Source organism: Nicotiana tomentosiformis, chromosome 6 (genome assembly GCF_000390325.3).
Source record: "Nicotiana tomentosiformis chromosome 6, ASM39032v3, whole genome shotgun sequence".
In the NCBI taxonomy this organism is placed as follows: domain Eukaryota; kingdom Viridiplantae; phylum Streptophyta; class Magnoliopsida; order Solanales; family Solanaceae; genus Nicotiana; species Nicotiana tomentosiformis.
The window spans coordinates 8,110,461-8,126,031 of record NC_090817.1 but is presented as its reverse complement, the minus strand read 5'-3'; the positions used below and the strand labels follow the sequence as shown (position 1 = coordinate 8,126,031).

The 15,571-nt window shown below is 34.8% G+C and overlaps 1 protein-coding gene, 1 long non-coding RNA gene and 1 other non-coding gene across 3 annotated transcripts; all 3 read left to right on the top strand.

Annotated features, from left to right (window-relative positions):
• Positions 1 to 9,340: 9,340 nt before the first annotated feature.
• TRNAL-AAG (transfer RNA leucine (anticodon AAG)) lies at positions 9,341 to 9,421 on the top strand. Its single transcript has one exon. It is a non-coding gene; the product is annotated as a tRNA-Leu (tRNA).
• Positions 9,422 to 9,667: 246 nt separating this feature from the next.
• LOC108946788 (uncharacterized) lies at positions 9,668 to 10,940 on the top strand. Its single transcript, XR_001971142.3, has 2 exons — positions 9,668 to 9,868; positions 10,653 to 10,940. It is a non-coding gene; the product is annotated as an uncharacterized lncRNA (long non-coding RNA).
• Positions 10,941 to 12,856: 1,916 nt separating this feature from the next.
• Positions 12,857 to 13,636, top strand: LOC104105863 (uncharacterized). The gene has a single exon (XM_009614276.4). It carries the CDS (start codon positions 12,857 to 12,859, stop codon positions 13,634 to 13,636), a length of 780 nt encoding a protein of 259 aa, XP_009612571.2.
• Positions 13,637 to 15,571: the final 1,935 nt, after the last annotated feature.

The following is a 15,571-nucleotide window of genomic DNA, read 5'->3' as shown; positions in this document are numbered from 1 at the left end:
TTTTCCATTGTGCGTAGGAGATAAATCTCCACATCTAGCCGCCTCAGCTCGGCAATGATCAAGCAAATCTTCTTCCTCACCTTCTTCCCAAATTTCAACACGTAAGTTGTTCTCTAGTTGTTGAATAACACATTTCTATGCAACCAAATCTAATGGCTCATGCCTCTTCACAACCATGGCATTAGGTTTTATTATGCAATCTTTCAATTGTGCATTTTTGTTCTTACCCGATTTTTTCTGTAGAGGCGCATATTTTTTTGAACCTGGTAGATGTTGTCCAATAGGAACAAAAACAACAGCATTAGGACTTAGTTTTGTTTTGATTTGCATACTCGGTGAAGTACTAACAACCTGCTCAAACACAGCTACTTCTCCTTTCTTAGCGTTATACCTCGTCGTGTTGAAGAACATATTTCTTGAGTGTTTTGTTCCTAGAAATCAAAAACATAATCTTCTTCACCTTCTTCTAACTCTTCTGCTTGGTCAGCCCATGACTTACACTTAGAGCTATTTGCCGCCTGTAGCTCGCTTAAAATCTGGACAGGTTCATCACTTAGTTCGGCATCACTCATCATGTCTTCATGTTCTTCTCTTGTGTGGTCAGCCCCTTCTTTGTTTGTTGCCGACGACATCATGGATAAAGTTTGTTGGTTGTTGGAATCTTGTAACATGTTGCCAGATCGATCAAACAAATCATTGGAAGGAATATCATGTTTGGATGTATTCAAACCAATCCCTTCCATGCTATTATTTCTCTTCACCTCTTGAAGAAACAGTCCCTTCATAGGATTAGATAAAAACCCAGGTAGAACTTGCAAAGGATTCAAAGCTTCCATAATTTCAGCTCCAATTGCAGTAAGATTTACATTAGTAGGTGCAATAGAGTTCCTGGAAACTTTGCACTCATCCGCACATACCACAATCTGCGCTTTCTCGTTTTTTGAACTCTTCTCTGCAGCTCGATCTGGAGATTTAATTCCAGATGTTTCCTTCTTTTTGCGTGTTACTGAATAATAGCCTTCCTCTCTATTGACATCCACTCCTTTCTTGCTACTAGAGTTTGCTACCTGTTCCAGGAGTTCATTATGTTTAGTAGATTGTGCAGCAGATTGTACACTAGTTCTGCCTGCATCAGTTGCATTATCCAAAACATGATTATGTTCATTGAGCAATGCATCAAACGAATTAGAAAACTCGATATGCTTTGATGTTATGAACTGGTCTTGCATGCCTGGAGATCTCCTATTTTTAGGCGATCGATGTGTCATTGCTTGCTGCTGATTCCGTCGAACATATGTAGCACTTGAAATCTGTTGATGTTTCATCCCTTTTGGAGATGCATTCTGCCTTGTAGGTGATCTGACCACCATTGTCCAATCAACCTGTGTTTCATTCACATATGTTGCATCATTAGATGAAGTGGAAACGTGATCTAGATCCTCCACACTCACAGTTGTAGCCTCCAAACCATCAGGTCATGTACCAGTATCAGTAGCAACAGGTTTATTGTTTCGTTCCCCTATTTCTAAAGCTTCTTCTCCCTTAGTAACCTGGTTGACTTTTTCTTCATATTGGACAGGGAATTGCGATCTGGTGCAATATCAATGTTGTACTGGAATTGTTTGACGAAGGCTTGGGCCATGTCGTCCCAAACATGCCAGTGAGAGATATCTTGGTCAATGAACTATTCAGAGGCTACCCCCACAAGATTTTCCCCAAAATAAGCCAACAACAATTCTTCTTTTCCACCTGCACCCCTCAGCTGGTTGCAATACCTTCTCAAATGGGCGATAGGGTCGCCGTGTCCATCATACTTCTCAAATTTTGGGGTCTTGAACCCTGGTGGAAAATGGATGTGAGGTAACATACATAGATCACTGAACGAAACACATTTGTGACCACCTAATCCTTGTATGTTCTTTATGTTTTGTTCAAGACTTTTCAATTTCCTCGCCATCTCATCTGGCTCAACTGTCTTGGCAGACTTTTCATTTTTCACTGGTAACTCGTACTGAGGAGTCTGATTGTATGGAGCCGAGACCCTGAAAGCCATATTTTGAGAGTTGTATTAGCCATCATAAGCCTGAGGTGGTGGCTCGTTGTTTGATTTCTATGGAAAGTTATAATATTTGAGCACTTTATCCGCAATTTGTGACATGTTGTAATATTTAAGCACTTGATGTGCAATTTGTGATATGTTATAATATTTGAGTACTTGATGTACAATTTGTGATATGTTGTAGTATTTGAACACTTGATGTGTAATTTGTGATATATTGTGATATGTGAGCACTTAATGTGCAATTTGTGATATGTTGTAATATTTGAACACTTGATGTGCAATTTAAGTGCAATGTTATTTTCTTCACCCAAATAATTTTTAAAATAAATTCATTTCTTTGTTGATTTCTTACTTGATTTAAAAAAAATTATAAACTCACTTTAGTGGAAATAAATTGATCATGTGGATCTTATATACATTGATATTATTGGCACATGAGTTGTCCGTGCAGTTGTGATAGAAATATGGGCACGAGGTGCCGTGAAAATATGGAAGTGGGTTGAGACCCATATTTTTATGATTATGAAATGAGGTATCATAAGGTGACTTTTATTTGAAGGAATTAAATTCCAAAAATATTATTTGAAAGAATTATAGTTGAAAAAAATTTATTTGAATGGAGTATATTCGAAATATATATTTATTTGACAAGGTTATATGCTAAGGATTTTTATTGAAAAACTTATATTTGAAAGATTTATACTTGAAGTACTTACATTGGAAAATGTATATTTGAGGGACTTGATTGATTGGTTGTATTTGTGTTTCTTATGCGTTTGAGCAATATTTATGGTATTCTTGTTGCCTTGTTGTTTACATCATTTATTTATTCTTGTTGCCATCATTGCCATTTGTTTCTATTATTATTATTATTATTATTATTATTATTATTATTATTATTATTATTATTATTATTATTATTATTGTTATTATTATTGTTATTATTATTATTATTATTATTATTATTATTATTATTATTATTATTATTATTATTATTATTATATTATACTGCTACACTACACAGGTTAATTGATTAGTGAGTGTCTTGATTGTACCTCGTGACTATTCCACCTAGGTTAGTCTTGATACTTACTAGGTACCAACCGTGGTGTACTCATGCTACACTTTTGCACATTTTTGTGCAGAGCCGGGTATTGGAGATATCGGACTCGGGCAGAGTTAGTGTGATGATCGCAAGGATTCAAGGTAGAGCTGCTTGGTTGTCGCAGTCCCTTGGAGTCTTTTCATTTTATTGTACTATTAATTATTATTCGAACAGTATTGTATATTCGATACTTGAGATCGTTTCATAAATTCAGTTAGAGTTCGCGACTCAGTATTATCAGTCTTGGGAGGTTTTTAAAATTATTTCCGTTGTTGGTTTCGACACGTGTATTAAATTATATCTTTATAAAAAAGGAAGTTTTTAATTAAAAAATAATAAAATAATAAAATAATAATCAAATTTGAAAAAATTCAATTTTTTTTCTATAAATAGAAGAGAAATGTGAGGAGAAATAGAGGAAAAAAGGGAAGGAAAACCCCACCTTTTTCCCCGAGGGATAAGGGAGTTTTTTCAATTAAAGTGACATTATTCGAAATGAGATTATTTATTTAATTAGAGTCGCCACTTGGAATATTTGTTATGGTGTCCCAAGTCACCGGTTTATTTTAAAATTCCAAATTGAGGAAATTGACTCTTATTTATTGTCTGCGAACACAGAAGATCGGGTAAGGAATTATGTTAACCCGGGAGAAGGTGTTAGGCATTCCCGGATTCCGTAATTTTAGCACGGTCGCTTCAATCATAGCTGGCTTAATTGTTAATTACGTATTTAAGAACCTATGTGTGTTTTATCTTTTACCACTTTTAAATTATGGCGTTCTGGATTTATCTTTGAAACGGATCACATGTGCGCTAAAATCATATCACGCGTACGTGAAATGACCCGACCGGTCGTTTTGAATATTATAACCCCGTTCTCCCATTTTCTGCTCAATTTATGTCTTGTAATTGATTTATGACTTATCGGGTTAGTTGATTCGGGTCCGGAAGGAACTCGGAGTGAAATGAGACACTTAGTTTCATAATGGAAAATTTAAGTTAGAAAAGTGGACCGGATATGGACCTATGTGTAAACGACCTCAGATTTGAATTTTGATAATTTCAATAACTCTGTATGGTGATTTTGGGCTTAGAAGCGTATCCGGAATATTATTTGGAAGTCCGTAGAGGAATTAGACTTGAAATGCCGAAAGTTTAATTTTTGAGAAGTTTGACTGGGGGTTGACTTTTTGATATCGAGGTCGGAATCCGATTCTTAAAATTGAAATACCTCTGTTATGCCATTTATGACTTGTGTGCAAAATTTGAGGTCAATCGGACGTGAGTTGATAGGTTCCGGAGTCGTTTATAGAAATTAAAAATTTTAAAGTTCATTAGGCTTGAATTGGGGTATAATTCATGATTTTAGCATTATTTGAGGTGATTTGAGGGTTCGACTAAGTCCGTATGATATTTTAGGACTTGTTGGTATGTTTGGTCGAGGTCCCGAGGGGCACGAGTGAGTTTCGTATGGTTAACGGATCAAAATTTTGGACTTGGATAGATGCTGGAATTTTTTGATATCTGATAATGTTTTCCTTCTACGCGATCGCGTGAATGCGTCGACCGCGTAGGCTTATTTAGTTAGTAGGGGTTTTTATTCTACGCAATCGTGTGGGGATATCTGCGATCACGTAGGGTTAATGTGTGGCAGTGGCATTTTGTGCTTCGCGATCGCGTGAAGCGGGATGCGATCGCGTTCGCGTGACGAAGGTCGCGTTCGCGTAGGGTAAGTGGAGCGGAGTAGAAGTCACACATTTTGTGCTTCGCGATCGCGTGGACTAGTCCGCGATCGCGTATGTCTGTGATGTTGTGCATCCCGATCGCTTGGGAAAGCCCGCGATCGCGTAAAGTAAAATCTGGGCGATGAAAAATTGTTCTTTGCGATCGCGTGGGAATGTTCGCGATCGCGTAGGGCAAATGTCTGGGCAGAGAGTTTAAGTTCAAGTTTTTGACGATTTGGAGCTCGGATTGAGGCGATATTTGGGTGATTTTTAGAGAAAATAATGGGGTAAGTGTTCTTAACTCAATATTGGTTAAATTACCCGAATCCATGGTTGTTTTTATCATTTAATTGGTGAATTGAGTTGGGAAAATTTGAAAACTCTTTTGATTTAAATTGAAGATTTGAGGGTCGAGTTGGGGTCGGATTTTGGTAAAATTAGTATGGTTAGACTCGTGGTTGAATGAGTTTCTGGATTTTGTAACTTTTGTCGAGTTCCGAAATGTGGGCTCCACGAATAATTTTTTAGCTAATTTTCGGATTTTTATGAAAAATTATTATTTTCTTAGGGAATTAATTCCAATAAATTTTATTGACTGAAACGAATTATTTATGACCAGAGTCGAGGTGTTTGGCGATCAATTCACGAGGAAAGGGCATTGCAGAATAAATATTTCACGGCTTGATGTAAGTAACAGTTTTAAATCTGGTCCTGAGGGTATTAAACCCCAGATTTTGGTATCATGTGATTATTTTGGAGGTGACGCACATGCTAGGTGACAAGCGTGTGGGCGTGCGCCGAGGGAATTATGACTTGGTCCGTCCCGGAAAACCGTAAAGTTGAATAATTTCTTGTTAGCTATATGCTCTCTATGTGTTGATAAAATTTGACTGTAAATCATGTTATAAATCATACTTAGGCTATGTGATAGTACTGTTGGGACCCACAGAGGTCGTGTACTTGTTGAATTGCCTGCTAAATGCTATATTTGCTCAGTCCCAGCTTTTACTTGTATATTTTATCTCAGTCTCTGTTATTATTATTGATACATCATATCATTATTGTTTGGGCTGATTTCATGATTATTGAGAGCCCGAGAGGCTGGAGAGATTTATGACTGAGTGAGGCCGAGGGCCTGATTGTGAGATATTCATACTATGGCATGTGAGTTGTCAGTGCAGCACGTGAGTTGGTCGTGCGAATCCTTATATTATACTATAGCACGTGAGTTGGCCGTGCAGCACGTGAGTTGGCCGTGCAACACGTGAGTTGGTCGTGCAGATCCTTATATTATACTATAGCACGTGAGTTGGCCGTGCGGATCCAGATATTTATATTATGGCACGTGAATTGTCCGTACAGCACGTGAGTTGTCCGTGTAGATTATAGCGCTTGGGCTGTAGGAGCCCCTCCGAAGTCTGTACACCCCCCAGTGAGCGCGGGCACCCATTGAGAGTGAGTGATGAGGGCTGGGAGCCCAGTGAATGATGAGGGCTGGGAGCCGAGTGAGTGATTATTGTCCTAAGAGGTCGTACTTGATTTTCATTTATTGTTGCACTTAGTTGCTATCTGTCATTGTTGTAAAATCTCTGAAAAAAATTGTTGATATACGGATTACATGAAGAGGAACTGTATAAAAAATGGATTTGACATTAAACTGCAAGATTTGATAGCATATCTATTCTTTGCTGGAATTACTGGAAATGAAACATAACTATGTAGCTCGTTAGTATCTTCAGTTCCTTATTTATTATTGTTACTTGCTGAGTTGGTTGTACTCATACTACACCCTGCACTTCGTGTGCAGATCCAGGTGTTCTCGAACATAGTGAGTGTTGATCCTTTCACGCGGTTGATTTCAAGGAGATTTTGAGGTAGCTGCCGGGTTCCGCAGACCTTGTCTCTCCTTCTCTATCTCTTTGTTTTACTGTATTTGGTCTCAGACGATTATAGACTATATTTTTCAGACTTGTATTCATATTAGATGCTCATGTACTCAGTGACACCAGGTTTTGGGGAGTGTCTGTATTGTATTTAAATATTATATTTTCAACCTTAAAGAGAAGTTTGGATTTTTTGAGATTATCGGCTTGCCTAGTATCGAGATAGGCGCTATCACGACAGGTTGGGATTTTGGGTCGTAATAGTACATGTACACGATTAATCACGCTTTATTATTCTTAAGGATTGTTTGGCCCAAAGTCGCGTGAACGCATACCTTGATTTATTTTGGGAATCACAATTATGTCACGCGAACGTGTACACAATCACGGTAGTAAATTAAAAAGCCCCCCTAAGTATTCTACGAATGTTTCATGAGTTGATTATTTTCCTAAGATTTTAGATTATTGGGAAAGTCCAAGAATTATAGAATTATTGATGGAAATGTAGTAAATTAGTTATGGAAAGGCGGGCCAGCTTATTCAATTATTTAAGGAAAATGGCTAAAATTGTTATAATGGGTCGGATGAAGTTAAGTTATTGAGGCCCATATTCTTCTCTTTCATTATAGTCCAATACTAAACTATCATATGTCAACCAATCCCAACTAATTGCCAAATCTTCACGGCCCAAGACGCATTTACAAACAAATTACATGGCCTAATTTATTAACTAATTAAGCATATATAAACTCTAAAATTTAATCAGCAAAACAATCGAAACTCATGGAAAATCAGGATATGAACCAACGAAAATTCTTCAACAAATTCCACAAGCAAACACATAAATAGAGATCTATGAACAAACATAATGAAAAGATCGACCAAAAAATATAAATCGAAAGAGGCAAGAACAGACCTCAATCAGCCGTAATTTTTATTTAAAATGGGAACTCTCAAATCCAAGTACAATGAAAAGATTCGACTTAATACTTCTGCAAGAGATCTGAACCAAGATCGGAGGCTTCTAAAGGCGACATCGCTGGAACCTCGAAGCGACGAACTCGAACATCACGTCACTTTAACGATGGTTTCGGAACTGATTTTGGACTGATTTTGAAGCTGTTTTCGAGCTATTTCGCAGCTGGTTTTGCTGCTCCTTTTTGGATATATTTTTCGAAAGAAAGAGGAAGAAAGAATAACACGAGTACAAATTTCCTTAGCGTAGAAGAAGAAAATATTTTTTCTCCATTCCCTCCTACCTTTTTTTCTTCTCTCCCCTCTTTCTCCTCACATTTCTCTTCTATTTATAGAAAAAAAATTCGGAAATTTTTCAGATTTTTTAAAATTATTTTTTAATTAAAAAAATTTCCACTTCCCATTTTTCTTTTTTTTTTTAAACAAATAAATTTCCCACTTTCCGTTACTTTTATTTTTTAATTTTCCACTTTTTTACTTTTCTTTTTATTTTCCACTTATTTTACTTTTTTTTTTATTTTTTATTTCCACTTATTTTACTCTTTTTTTTTAATTTTCACTTTCTTTTACTTTTCTTTTTTAATTCCAAATTTCTTTTTCTTTTCATTTTTAAAATTTCCACATTCTTTTATTTTTATTTTTTTAATTTTTCATTTTCTTTTACTTTTTTATTAAATAATTTCCACCTACTTTTACTTTTACTTTTTTATTTCATACTTTTAATTTTTTTATTATTTTATTCCCATCTGAAAATTTAAAAAATATTTAATTTTTTGGTTTTTTTAAATTTATTTTATTTTAAAATAAAGATAAAAAAATAAAAAAAATACTAATAGTAATAATTTGACCTTTTAAATTATTTTTAATTCTTACCCTATAAAAAAATATAACAAAGCTAAAAATATATATATTAAATTTCTAAAAATATTTACATAGTAGAAGGTGGTAAAAATTCAAATATAGTCAAAAATTAGGTGCTCACAAGTACAATATTTTAATTATGAAACAATAGGTAACAAATATCCAAACAAGCTGCTAAGCACAAGTATTTCCTTGTAAAAATAATACTATTGATTATGCATAAGTTGAAATCATTGCTTGTGATAAGGCACAATGATAGCAAGGAACTGCTTTAAGCACAAGCAGTTCCTTGTAAGAATTGATTATGCATAAACTATAATAGCACAATGATAACCTAATTAGACCTAAAAGGCTAAAACCTAGTGCAAATAGTGGAATACTTCATGTATACATAGGACTAAAGAGAAGAATTAGCTAAAACTTGACATATTAGGATAATATAACCCGAAAAAAGAGGTTTGGAAATCAGTACTGGCTTTTATATCATGGGCCTATAAGTTAAGGCCTACACTCTTATCCACACTAATTAATGTTGCAGATGTCTCAATCCTTAATAGTTAATATACTTACTATTATATATATGAATCACCTAATCTGATAAACATATTTTAATTGCATCTTCTTGTGGATTATACATTTATTAACCTGTTTTTGTTTTTTGTACAAGTCCAGAAGAATTATAAGATAATATTAAATACATTAAGTTTATTAGTCGACCTTAGTATTCAATGTTGAGATGGCCGAGTTGGTCTAAGGCGCCAGATTAAGGTTCTGGTCCGAAAGGGCGTGGGTTCAAATCCCACTCTCAACAGATAATATTTTTCCTCCTTTTTTCATCTTGGTTGTTTCGCTGGTCCGAAAGAAATTTTTACATTGCATAGTCGCTCATCGAAAAAATAGTTAATATATGTATAGTTTTTTTTGATACATTAACTATAGGTATAGTTAATGTATAATTTATGTATATTGACTAAAGGATGAAACTAGGGTTCCAAAAATGTCTTTAACACATGAATGCTAGCAAACTGACTCGTGCACTTGAAAGGTAGATCTGAAAGTCAGCTCAAGATTGGTCGTTACACAATTATTGAAACTCAATGTCTGGCTTTTAATTTCCTCCTCCTTTCTCTTCAAGAAACACAACAAATTAAAGTTGATCTTACATTCCTTTGGTCTTAGCACGAAGAAATCAAGAAAAATAATATTCTGTATACATCTTCATTTCTTCGACGACTCAATTACCTGTCACCTACAAATGGTACGTACGTATATATATATATATATATATATATATATATATATATATATATATATATATATATATATATAAATTTTCAATTATTCTATAGGAGTGCTTCATTAGATTGTATTTTTGAAAGTAAAACTAATATAGAATTAGGGAATCTTGGTATAATTTTATACTACATCCATTATATATGGATATAACAATCCAATGATTAACTATCGCTAAACTGACATTCTGCTATAAAGTGTTACTTATTAAAAGGTTAATAAGGTTTAAATTGAAAACAAACGTTAATCCAGTTTATAACCAAAAAAATCATAAGTTCTAAATAATCCTACGGTTAAGTCATATTACTACCTTTTTTTTCTGTTTTTGTTTTTTGCTTCGGTAATCTTACTGCTTTATATATTTTACTGTTGTTACAGTTATTGTCTTCATTATTTTCAACATGGTTTCTTTACTACTATTTTTCAACATGGCTTCTTTTTCGATCTTGCTTTAAAATGTTTTTCTTGAGCCGAGTGTCTATCGAAAATAGCCTCTCTGCGTACACACTATCTTCCGATCCCCAGATCACACTTGTGTGAATACACTGGGTATGTTGTTATTGTTGTTGTTGTTGTTGTTGTTGTTGTTAATCTCATTGTTATAATTCTTGCATAATCTTGTCTACGAATCAATTGAACTTACTAGTGTCTCTACAGTTTTTACAGTACTTTGCTAACAAGTTAATTAAGTTTCTGACCATTTTTCTGTTCCTTTTTGTTCTTTTTTTTTTGGGTTAATTTACATGCAGTCTTTTGTTCCCTTGATGCTTCGAGTTTTGGTCAGATTTGTAACATCTATAGCAAGTGAACCAGCAACTTCAGTCACTACAATTCTCTTTTACAGTGAGCTTCTTCCTCAGAGTACAGTGCTACAAAGGTTGATTCGACACGAGTTAGTTCTTCATAACCAAGACAATTATCTGTTACATTTCCTCATTTCTCTCTTGAGATGTTTTGTAGATTAATTATAGATATGTATCTTAATGTTTTTCAAGTAAAACATGAGTTATTCATTAGATGCAAATCCATGATTTGAATTTATGAGTTTCTACAACAACTTCAAGTTAATACTACAGATGATTACATGAGCGGATCTAGAGGTTCTGTTAAGCAATATCCACGTGAACCCTATTGGGCAGGATGAAAGCTACTGGATTCACGTGAATGCTGGACAGAAACTCTAGATATATATGCTCCTGTAATCATAGGTCAATCTCCCATTAACTTTTCTTACCTTGTTTTTTAGTCTTCATTTTATCATTTATACCTTGATTTTTCTACCATATATTTCTACTAGCTAGTCATTTGTGGATCATGTGAAGAAGAGCTTTTACCACTTCATGATCCATAATGTTGACTTTTAGGTTACGTAGATGAGGTTTGAGTTGCTTTGAGAAATCCAATTGCATTATTGTACGTTCAGTATATGGGGTTGGGTAATACTACATTTTTGGTGGCATTGCTCGTAGGCTTGTAGCCCCTCGTACTTGCTTTCTTTACTGCATAAATAAGGGCATAAGCGAAGTTAAGGGATCCCGTCTAACTAATGCTCGAGAGTAAGCAAGCTATCATCATTCAACAGATTTGTGCTTGAGTCAATAATATGTTGGCAGGGGAAGGTGTTGCATTGTGCATATGTAGTGCCACTAGGTGATGTGCGCATGGGAGCGCATGCTGCTCCGATCGAAAACAAATCAGTGGGGCTATGTCGGTACTACTGAATATGCGTTAGAAAGGTCAACCTCTTCCTTACGACATCAAAATAATCGGGCCGAACTTCTAAACCGCTCGTTCCATAAAACAATATCGTGACAACATAGACCTAAGTGGTCATATTGGATCCTTGAGAAAAATGCCATGTCGCTCAGCGAAGCCTAGAAGAATGTGACTCGCGAAGACATTTGACTCATTTTCAATATAAAAGAATAGCCAAACCAATCCAGTTGGCTGGTCAATCTCAGAGATCTTGTCGGTCGGCAAATCGGAGACGGCTAAGCACATGACTTAGCTTGTTCAACTTCTTGCGGCCGTTGTGGCCGGGTTGTGTACGTGCGAAAAACTTGTGCCTTTATCCTAGGTTGGGTAGCCTGTGCCTAGTCCGGGCTTGCTTTGGCTTTGTAACGTTGGCATAGGTAGCAATACGTGACATTGATATTTTGTGTGTATTTACGAGGCATGTGAACCTATGACACATGAATGATCTGTCAAGAGAACAAAACAATTTTCTAACTTTGAATGGTTTCTTTCTTGGATAAGATTAAAATCAAGGGAAATTTGTCTTCTCTTTAAAATGAGGAAAAACCAAAAAAGAAAAAAGAAAAATTATTTCGCTGGTATCATTGTTAGGTGACACTGACAGCTTAAACAAGGTTCTTTTGTCAGCTTCAGAAAGACACCAGCTTGATGCTGCAACTTGTTCAACTCCAAAGCAATGAAGAAAAATTAATAGTTTTTATAAAGTTTGGAATTTTGGCTTCTAACCGTCAGAAAAGGCTTGTTTTTATCAGAGTTAAATAGCTTTCTAGATTCCATTCTATCATATTTCGCCAACTATAACAACATATCTTATCCTACCTCACGTAAGTAGAAAGGCTGTTCAATAGTAAAGATGTTGGTTTTTGTGCAGCTTACAATAGTAAAAATGTTAATTTTGGTAGTAATTGTGCAGTCTAACGGTCTATAAAATATGTGAAAACTATAAAATATCAGACTTCAAAATTCAGCAGAGACAAATATTAGGTAATTTTCTTTCACCTCATTTTAGCTGTGATAGCAAGTATCTAATAAAATAATTGAGGTGAATTCAGTCTAACCAAAACACTACCATTATTAGAAAAAAAGTTAATTTCCCGCCAAAATTACCTCATCCCTCAAAAATCCCATATATTTACTACATTCCCTCTCTCTCAAAACACACACACACACACAGATGAAGGGAACTTCCAAGATAAAAATGGCAGCAGTATTAATAATAGTGGTGAGTCTTGCAATGGTTCTAGGTCTAGTCTTAGTTCTACTTGCTGAGTTCTTCTGCTCTCTCTTACTTCTTCGCCGACAACGGTCAAAAACGACTATAAATTCCACGTCAGCCTCCATCGCACAACCACCACCACCACGTCACCAAGATCAATCAATTGCTCCAATTCTTAGTAGCTTCTATGCACAAGGGGTTCTTCACGCTCCTAGAAATTTCCTCTTCCCTAAAGACAGCTTATCCAGTGTAATCCCACAAGTGCAGTCTGGGGCGTACACAGACCTTAACCCTAAAAAATATTTTGATTTTGAAATGCAAAATCGAAATTCTTCTCCACCTTATCCTTCCTTTGTTCAAATTCAATCCCCTAAATTAGTACATGAAGTGCCACTACAATGTAGCACTAGTACATGTACAACTATGGAGCAATTTGTTTACATATCAAATCCAATTTATGATAATGAAAAACTCAGGCCTAGTATGGTTGATACGCCTTTTGAAACACCCAATTCATCGCCCTCTGATCTCGAAACAATTGATAATTCTTCAGAGAAAGACGACGAAAATTATGGAATATCATCTTCTTCATCAACTAGTCCATCTTCTTCAGTTCAATTAACTCCAATGAAGAAACTTCCAGCTGAGGCATGTTCAGTTTCACTTAGAGATGTTAGATCAATTGTAATTTCAGGAAGTGATTCCAATAGTAACAACTCTTCTTCTTCGTCTGGATCTCCTTGTACTTCTCCTTCTTGGTAAAATTTGCAAAAATTATGTACTTAAAATTTTCTTGTTAGGGTTTGTTTTAGTGTTCTTTGTTTTATTTAGAGCTGCATTAATGTAGGTTAAATTAGTTCAGTTTGCTTAGTCCTTGTTGTTAATGTAATAGGGATGCTAAAAAGGTAGTATAGATAAAGAGTAATATTAGATTATTAGAGACTTAGAAAGTTTGAAGGCGTGACAATGTGTGCACTTAGACCTAGGCCACGCCGAATTGCTTCGCTATGTACTCTTCTTTTCAACTTGCCTTCTTGTTTACTGTTAAAGAGGCATTCTTTGATCTGCTAAAGGAAAGCAAATATCATGTATTTACTTTTTTTTGTTGTTGAAAGTTTAAACTTTATACACACTAAATACTGTAAAAAAGAATCTCATCATATCACCAACAAGGGTTGTGGTGATACTCGTTTGGCCGAGGGCTTACAAACACATTGTAAGCTAAACCACCGTTGGCAAATAAGCAAGCCACAATGAATAGGAAATAGTAAGTATTCTTTTATTCTTAATCAGATGCATCGGGTTCGAGTCCTTGGTATGAAGTCGTCTTTGCTAGAGAGTGTTTTATCCCTCCGATGTGAAACTTTCCGGCACCTGACTTAATTAGTCGGACCCTAATATGATATCAAACACCGAGTGAAAAACCAAAAAAAGATCTCATCATATGATATCATATAAAAGATGATTATATATAGGTAACCGACCATCCACGACGAGTAAGGATAGTAGTTTGAAAAATAAACTTGTTATAATATGTTAAAATAAAGATAATATAAAAAGAATTTTAGAGGTAAAATAGACGGTGTTGGAATTGAGAAGGTGCATGTGAAGAGGGGGTGGACCAAAGAAGACTAGAAGAGGCAAAAGATATCTCTATTTTTCATGGTAAAAGGACCTTTGTTTGCTGATACCTATGAAGCAGAGAGTCAAAGAAAACAAAAGCTTAAGAAAGTGAAACCTGTGAGGTCTTTTGTCCTCTTAGAAAAGGACGACTTCTGTTGGTCTCGATGCATAGCGCATGCAGGGGCGGACCCACGTGTTATTAAGCGGGCACAGCTAAACCCGCTTCATCAAAAAATAGTAATGTGTTCATCAGTAATTGATGTTTAAAATAGTAAAATGCATTTAAATTAATATATTTGAACTCACTTGAAGTAAATGTTACGTTTGTAAACATGGTTATACGGGTTCAAGACTACACATGAGGTCATATGTTCGAGACCCTTTTCCCTTTTATGATTTATGTAATTTTTCCTTTTTTATTTCTATTGCTACAGAAAATGTGCAATGAGTAACCACCATTTACCTTGTAAAATTATTATTCCAATGTCTTCTACTTCTTTTTTTCTCTATTTTACTGCATATTTTTAACTTAATTCAATAGAAATCAACTTTATTTTACTTCAAAAAATTAAACCTTTCTACAAAGTGATCTTCTTTTTTTTTTTTTTGTGGATAAATGAGCTTTCTATTTATCTGAATAAACTGTACAGGTATGTCATCATCCTAAAGTTGGACATGCAGCCCCAATTTTAGCGTGCATCTATAGCTTTTTCTACTAAGTGATCTTTAATTCTCTATTTCATAAATTTTGCTAAATAATCCAAGTATATTTAATGAAATTATTTATAATTTGTTAGTTTATGTTGAAATTTTTTATTTGTTTTATAATTTCTGGTTTAGTGTATAAGCCCTCTTTCTTTAATTATTGGCATTAATTTAGTTTAGATTGTAATTATTTTTTATTATGCTCTATTTGTAGATAATACCGTCTTAGTTATAAACACAAAAGGATTTAATAATCTGTCTTGCGGTTAATAAAACTTTTATTGGTTAAATAATTTTCTTGTTTAATAGATAAGAGTGTTTGGTTAAAAAAAAAAAATTATTCAAATAATTAGGAGGAAATAGTTTTTG

Bases quoted from the DNA above. Each gene is read 5' to 3' on its own strand.
- LOC104105863 (XM_009614276.4), top strand. From the start codon at position 12,857: ATGGCAGCAGTATTAATAATAGTGGTGAGTCTTGCAATGGTTCTAGGT.